Here is an 8,011-nt window from a genome sequence, read left to right as displayed (position 1 = left end):
GTACCGCTGAGTTCTCTTTCCACATTTGTAGCTTTGGTTCATGAATTCAAATTCAGTCTTAATTACAGTCTACTTAAAGAATGATCAAATATTTATCTTTGATGTCAAGAAACAGGTCAGCACCAGTCCTAGAAAATCAATATAACCTGCAGCCTTTGAAAATCTGCATCTTGTGACCTGTTCTCTGAAAAGGACACCCACGCATCACCCACTGGCACTCTATTTAGAGAAGATTAAAGAACCCGCTCCAGCTCCTTTCTATTCTAACCTCACACAAACTACTTTCACATACCAGGCAGTGTAGCTTGGCTGACTACAGCAGCATTACTACCGATTTACACTGGTGTAAAGCGAGACCAGAACCAAACCCTTCATTTAAATGTTTATTTGAAAAAAAGATTTATAAAGAAGAAACCGTGCCACTGTTTCCACATAACAATGACGGAGCAAGAAGAACATCTGGGCAAAGTGTTACCAGGGTCATACAGAACTAATGTAGTGACTCAAGAGAAAATCATCCTCACAGGATTAATAAACTGCCAATGTTTTAGCTTATCAGATCCACTTCTTTCTACAAAAAAGAAACTAAAGTTAGAGAGCTGACTTTCACCTATCAAACCCGCTTTTTTCCCTTTAATAAAGGGAAGAGTACACGATACAGTGAAGTGACACAGTACTGCAAACTTACATGCACTTCGAGCACTTACTTGAGAAAAGCATCTGGCTAAAACTTTACAGTTTGGTTTTCACTGTCGGTTGAATACCCTAGTAACAAAATATTTTGTTGTAGCAGTTGATGAAATCACAAAAATATAAATTGCCAAAGTCACTCAGGGTGTGTTATCATGGGAACACTCACATTCATTCAGAATTCATCAGAGGACACTTTGTTGGCTGACTCATGGAACCATATATATGTATATTCTGTACATTTATGTACATTTTATGTGGAAAACAGTTTACATTAACGGATTACACAAGTGTGACATTACACTGCTGTGAGTCATACATGTTTGTGTACTTTGTTACCACGCGTTCAGTGCATCGATTCTACTCCATTCCCAGACAGCTGGATACTCCTCCTGTCTATCCTGCAGATTTGCAGAATAAAATGTGTGCGCATTATTAAACTGCATTTATTTTTAGTAACGCGTACTTATTAAAACAGTCAGTAACTAACAACAGTAACCTATTACCCTGAGAGGACTGCTTCCAGGGACCAGCAGTTCTGGGGAAATGTCCCCAGAGTACAGACTCTGACACTTCATCAGGGACCAGAGAAGAATGTTTGTTCACACTAATTCACCTTGCCCCTTCCCACCAAGTTGTGAATACCTACAAGTGGGAGCTGCTCCCAAACATCCTTCTGCCAACGCAGCGACCTGGGGAGCCGGCGCAGACAGCTGCAGTCCGGTGGCAAGTCACTGTTTTCCCGTTAAGGGCTGCCCATACAGACCCCTGCTCTTGGACCAGGGGCAACACAGAAAGGATTCCCCAGTGTGCAGGTCTGAGGAGCTCAGTGCAGCTCCCACTAAGGGAGCATTCAATCTCTGGGTCAAGATGAGGGGCAAGGTGAAGCCGCGCAGCCCAGGCATGGCAGCCCCGCGAGGAGCGCTCGCCGCCCAGCTTGGGCCTCCGCCGCGACTGTCCGGCGCCTGGTAGAACGGGACCCCGGCGGCCTTGGGGGTTCCTACCCTGCACCTCCCCTCGCCCTTGGCAAGACTCAGGTCTTCAGGACCAGGACCGAGCCCGCTTACACCCCCGAGGCCCAGCATCTTGGGGACGCTGCTGCCAGCCAGGAACAAGTGAGGGCCAGGGCATCCCAGCTCGTGGCTGTCCTCAGGGAAAGCCGCACCAAGGCGGGGGGGCCACGCTCCGCCCGCGGGGCCCGGCTGCCGCGGAGGGAGCCGGAGGCGGGAGCGGGACCCCCGAGGGCGCTCCGCGCTAGCCCGGGGAGGGGGCGGGCCCCGCGCGCGCGGGAGCAGCCGCCGCCGTCTCCTTTTATACTGGGGCTAAATTTAGGCTGCGCCCGGCTCGCCGCGCCGCCCCGTCCGGGACGCGTTTCCTCTGCTCCTGCAATTGGCTCGGCGGCGGCCGCGGCCGCGTTATAAGGGGGGAGGCCGGCACGGCGCCGCTCGCAGCCGAGCCGCGACCATGGCGCTGAGCGACACCGTCCTGCCCTCCTTCGCCACCTTCGCCAGCCCCTGCCGGGACAAAGCCTTCCACGCAGTGAGTGTCGGCCGGGCTCCGCGGGGCGGCTGGGGGGGGCCCGGGCGGGGCGGGGTCGCACTTCGGTACCGTGAATACTCCTTCAAACGCACCTGGGACCGGGCCGGGCCGGGGCGGGGCCGCGCGACAGAGATGGAGCAACCTGGGATCCTGTCCCCGGAGCACTAACGCTCTCTCCTCCCTCCCTCAGCGGTGGAAGTGTGACCTGGACGGCAAGGCCCCTGCCAACAGCTGCGCCGTGCTGGACATGCGGCAAGGGCCAGGCAGCCGGTCCCCTCCCAAAGAGGACGAAGATCTCAACAATGTTTTGGAACTTATTCTCTCCATGGGCAACGACAACTTCAGCCAGAACTCGCCCACTGGGGACTACCCCTTGGCACAGACAGAGCCCAGTAACTTCTACCAGACAAACCCGCCTTCTGGATGCTACAGTTCCCTGGAGGAAGGCAGCCCGCCTCCTTACAACCCCAGCCTCATGCCAGAGATGATCAGGTCAGACATGGACTCAAACTTCTGCCCCCCCCACAACATCCATGGACGGTTTTTCATGGCACCCAGCTTCGGGAGCCCCCAGTTTGTGGAGAACATTAAGCCAGAACCTGACATGGACAATTATGGGCCCATCCTGGGCCTTGTACCCCAGACCTGTCCAAAGATCAAGCAAGAAGGCAACGCAACCTGCATGATGGCCTACGAGCAGGCAAGGATGGCCAGCTCGCCCCAAATCCCAGGTGCAGAAACACCCCCCCTGAGCCCCACTGACCTCATGGTAACTGACTGCCAAGCTCAAAGGATCTGCCATTCCTCAATGTCATTCCAGCAAACCTATCACCCCACCACAGGCTTCCATCCTCACCACAGCCACCTCCAGTACCAGAGCACCTCCCAATTTGGCTTGTTTGAGGACACAGTGCCTTTGCAACCCTCAGCCCCAAGAGGTATGCTCACCCCTCCTTCCTCTCCCCTGGAGCTGTTGGACTCCAAGCCAAAAAGAGGGCGCCGGTCCTGGCCCAGGAAGCGGACAGCCACGCACACATGCACCTATGCTGGCTGTGGAAAAACCTACACCAAGAGTTCTCACCTGAAGGCCCATCTCCGAACGCACACAGGTAAATGCAGCCTGATACTCAGTTACTTGAGAGAGCCCGGGGAATTCCCAGCTACACGGGCTAGTAAACTACTGCCTCAAAACAAAACAACCCACTGCATGTGCAAGAAGGACCCCGAGGCGAGTGAAAGACTAACTTTCTAGTGCCTGTAAGCTGCATGGGTATCAAGTCATAGTCTGAGATACTAATCCTGTAACATCTGGGAGATGTCTGTATCTTTGCCAAAGCTTTCCAGCTATAGCTATTACTGTGGTAACTGCCTCCCAGTCTCTCTCTCTCTCTCTCTGTCCTCCCACCCCCACAAATGCTACAGTCCAGGCAGAAAGTTTCCTTAAGCCAGGGAAGGGAGACCTGGTAGTGCAGCTTACTTAGCCTAGGAGCCACTTGGGTTCTGTTGTGATGGCCTTGGTAAAAGGAAGTTTTAAATATGATCCAAATCTAAATATAAAATGATAAGATGAGTGGGAGAGCTGCCTGCATGTGGGAGGACAATGCTGAGTCACTGTGTGATTTCTCCCAACAGGTGAGAAGCCCTATCACTGTAACTGGGACGGCTGCGGCTGGAAGTTTGCTCGCTCTGATGAGCTGACCCGTCACTACCGCAAGCACACAGGCCACCGTCCCTTCCAGTGCCACCTCTGCGACAGGGCTTTCTCCAGGTCAGACCATCTGGCTCTGCACATGAAAAGGCATATGTAGCCACAGGGTCTCTGAACTGCGTAACAGAGGATGGACATTATTTAACTGCTCAGGTGCAGAATCATTAAAAGGAGCAGTAGCTGGTACTACTTAGGGAGGCAACAAGGCTCTAGCAATGGATGCTAAAGTTTAACTCGACTCAAGGAGGTTTAGCCTGGCATCTCCTAAAGAGATTTAAAGGAACTTTATCAGTGTGACTGTCCATCCCGTGCAGGGGAACATGGCTTATTTATAGGGCTACTGTGACGGGTGAACTCAACAAAACTCCATACAGATGGTATAGATGAAGCTGTAAATACTGTATCTCTGATTGTAATTGCTCAATCCATAAGCTTTAGGACAATGTTTGTATGGAAACTGCCTGAAGTTGACCCTAGATGGAATTAAACGAATGTTACTGTCTCTGTTTGTTAGATCTCAGTTGAGAGCATGGCTAAGAAAAACACTCCTCTTGTCAGATTATTTCTTTCACAGGTGCAATAATATTCTTGTCTGCCATGATCTACACTAGAAGTACAGGGCTTGATGTCTTGTAAGAAAATAACCTATTTTACTATTTTTTTATATAATGTAAATAATTTTATACAAGGAGAAATATTGTAATGTATTATGTACATAGAAGACAAATGGGTATTTTTTGCCTATTTCGGTTTTTATAAAAGTAGTAATTTTAAAATGTTCAAAAACATTTCAACTTTGTAATAAAATTAAATGTTTAATGCATGTGGTTGCGTCCTCACTTGATAAGCTATTTTAATCCTTCTCAACAGCTGGATTTGCAGCCACTTGGGAATATTTTAAATTACTAAAAGGAATAAAAGAACATTGACAAATCTCCATCTAAGATTTTGTTATATAAAAAAGACAAAATTAGATGCACAACTTAATAAAAAGCTACATCTGAATCTGTCTTGCATTAAAAAAATAGTGAAGTATTTCACATTCAAAATACACTTCCTAAAAGTAGTTGTTTAGGCAAAAAGTAAGCAACACTGTAATTTCAGTCTGATTTCTAGTTTATGCTGGACTATTTTAATAGCATCCTTAATGTTCTCCAGATGCAGTTTCAGTTTTGCCAAGAGCATGTGGGTTTTTACTATAAATTTAAACGCTGCATTTTTGTAATTACAGTGGCTTATTTTAAGGCATCCTTTCTACATAAATTACCCTTGCTTGCTCTTAAGAGTTCAGTGCAAAATCCCAAGACCAGTAGTGAAATGTTAACCACCGTTTTTCCCCCTTCCTTTCTGCAGAATTCTCCCGCGCAATTACGATAAAATTCTTCATAGCTCATTCCTAAAACTAAGATTCACTTAGCAATTAAAGATTACAAGAGTTACTAAACACCACCACAGTTCTGGAGCCAGATCACTCACTCGGTTGTGCTTAGATATTGGCACTGATTTCAGACAAAATGGATATTTGCAAAAAGCATGAAACAAAAATGCTGCACGTTAAATCTAAACAGCTGTAAGTGAACAGAATCTGGGCCATTTTTTTTAATGTATGCAGTTACTCTCAAGTGATACTGGGCAGCTTTAACTTTTACAACATCCATCTGTAATTGGGTACTGGCACCACTGGAGTAAAAGTACAATACTTATTAGTATACAGATTTAGGAAACTACTCTTAACCATTTTTGCACTCAAAGATTTATATATAATAAGTAATTAGAAGGTTTTTTTCTGACTTTACAAGTAATAACACACTTTAATTAAATCAACAAGGAAATATTTAAAGTAATTGCAAATACAGCTATTCTGTGAAATCAAAGGCTGCAGTTGCTCATGTGGAGCAGATGTATTTTGAGCTGCTAATCAGTGACACGGAAGAATGAGTTCTACATTTCACTTTTACAGCTCTTTCAAAGTGAAATATAAAGGGGATTTAGTATTTCTTCGTTATAAACAAAAAGGAGTTCGTTTGCCAGAAACAATTGCACAATAATTCCAGAAAGTGACGATGACTTAAAGATGTTCTAAAATTATTACACCCATTGTTGCAATAGTTCTAGGTATTTCCTCCTCTTTCCCCACAGACTATCATTTCATATCTCAGAATGTCCACTGGCATTGACAGCCTCCAGAGCATGATTTTAGCATTCAGTGCTTAATCATCTTCCCCTACTGAACTAGATTGCCTTTCTTTCTCCTGAACATTTTAAAATGTTCTTTTAAAGTCCTGTGTTGCAATACTGCAACCAGTTCCTGCGTTACACCTACTTAAAAACCCACCCGAGATAAAGGACCAATGCAGGTCTTACTTCTGCCATGCTTGCAAGACTTGTGCTCAGGAGTATGCTTCACCCTAATGACCCTCAAGATAACTGCCATTTTGGTATGTCTTTATAAAGTACCACTTTATAAAGCCCCGCCTTCCCCCCCCACAAGATATATGGGTATGCAACGCCTGTACAAGGTTCATTTGTACCTTGGAAGCCACACCTTACTGCACAGAACTATGCCCCTATACATGGTTTTGCACTGTTCAAAAAGGCGCTGGACTGAGACTGAGAATCTCTAGCCCTTCTGGCCATGTTCTGTGCAGCCTGGCCGTGACTACCACTGTAGGTGACAGATAAAAATGGCAGTTAGAGCCATCGCTCTATAATAGTCCTCTGAATTTTGGATCTGAGTGACCACGTTACATACAGCCCCCACACTGTGCACAGAACCTCTAGAGAACTCTGTTCTGTGGCATGTGTGGGAAGGGCGAGATGAAATGCTGATCTTTAGCTGAACTTGGTCCTTTCTACAGACACAAAGGGGTTGGAGGGGAAGATACCTGCCATCTGTAAGTTATACTGTGAAACTTTACAAGATTATAACAAAATGAAAATAAAAATCTACGTGCACTGTTCACTGATTGAAAAAGAGTTCACAATGTTCAGAGACTTTATTTTAAGGAAACACCACACCACAGCACGCCCAGAGGTCCTTGTGTACACACAGTTTTCTGAAAAGCTGAAATCAAGTAATCAGCCGCTAACAGCCTTATGACCAATATGATTTGAACTATTATGAACATCAGTGACGGTTTCTGTGTGGTCTGCATAGGAGATGGCAGGTCCAGTTTCTAAACGGTCCTGAAGTAGAGGGCAGCACTGAGGATCGTCTTCCTGTATCCTTTTAAGACTAGCAGATGATTTGTGCAAGAAATAACTGCCTTATGCTTGGTGCACGTCATGATTATTGTACTCTCAAGAAGATGCTAAGACACAGTCATGTATCCGTGACTCACACCTAACCTGACGCGTCTCTTTGACTGTAAAGAAACCCCTCCATCTAATGGACAGTTTCTAACTGAAACTCCACTCCTATTTGGGGGCGGGGATTAGTAGTAGCATCCAGTCATGGGGGGTAGCTTTTCTTCCCCACATCTCCTCCCCGGCTCTAGCACCTGCATTCATCCTGCATTTGTTTTTGACATGCTACAAAAATTAGTCAAACGGGCTAAAAGGAAATGCGAAGACTGTTGTAAACAAGGTTCACACACACTCTTAGAAGATACCACAGCGATGGGCGAACCGTGCACCACGACCGACCAGACGAGACCGAGCAGGCCAGCTTTTAACCCTGGCAACTCCGGCACAGGGCCGCTCTGCTGCGGAGCAGTCACTGCGCACTTCCACGTTCCTCAGCCGAGGGTCGCTTTGCCGCCGGCTGGCGAAGGGCCCTCTGCTGACTTCAAAAGCCTCGCCTCAAGGGGACTCGCAATGAGCCGCCTCCGACGCCCTGCTCCGGCGGCAACGAGCCGGGTCAGGCTGGCCGGGGCGGCCGGGCCTCCCTCCTGGGCGGCAGGGGACACTCCCGGCGCAGCACCCACCGCTGTCAGCACCCCGGGCCCGAGCGGCCTCTGGCCTCGCACTTCGGTCTCGGCCTCCACCGCGAGGTGCTCGCCCGTGCCCCGCGGGCACCAACCCCCGGCAGGCGCAGCGCCCCCCCTTTCCCTGGTCTGTGGTGATTGACGGGGC

General features: G+C 47.9%; 1 protein-coding gene across 1 annotated transcript; it reads left to right on the top strand.

The window, feature by feature from the left end:
- Positions 1 to 2,114: 2,114 nt before the first annotated feature.
- On the top strand, positions 2,115 to 4,757 carry KLF2 (Kruppel like factor 2). The gene is made up of 3 exons (XM_019538399.1): positions 2,115 to 2,229; positions 2,420 to 3,338; positions 3,862 to 4,757. Exons 1-3 carry the CDS (start codon positions 2,155 to 2,157, stop codon positions 4,035 to 4,037), a joined length of 1,170 nt encoding a protein of 389 aa, XP_019393944.1. The 5' UTR covers positions 2,115 to 2,154; the 3' UTR covers positions 4,038 to 4,757.
- The last annotated feature ends 3,254 nt before the right edge of the window (positions 4,758 to 8,011 follow it).

Source organism: Crocodylus porosus, unplaced genomic scaffold, assembly GCF_001723895.1.
Source record: "Crocodylus porosus isolate Cpor-Errol unplaced genomic scaffold, CroPor_comp1, whole genome shotgun sequence".
Lineage (NCBI taxonomy): Eukaryota > Metazoa > Chordata > Crocodylia > Crocodylidae > Crocodylus > Crocodylus porosus.
The sequence above is the reverse complement of the archived record's forward strand: the minus strand, read 5'-3'. Positions and strand labels throughout refer to the sequence as shown.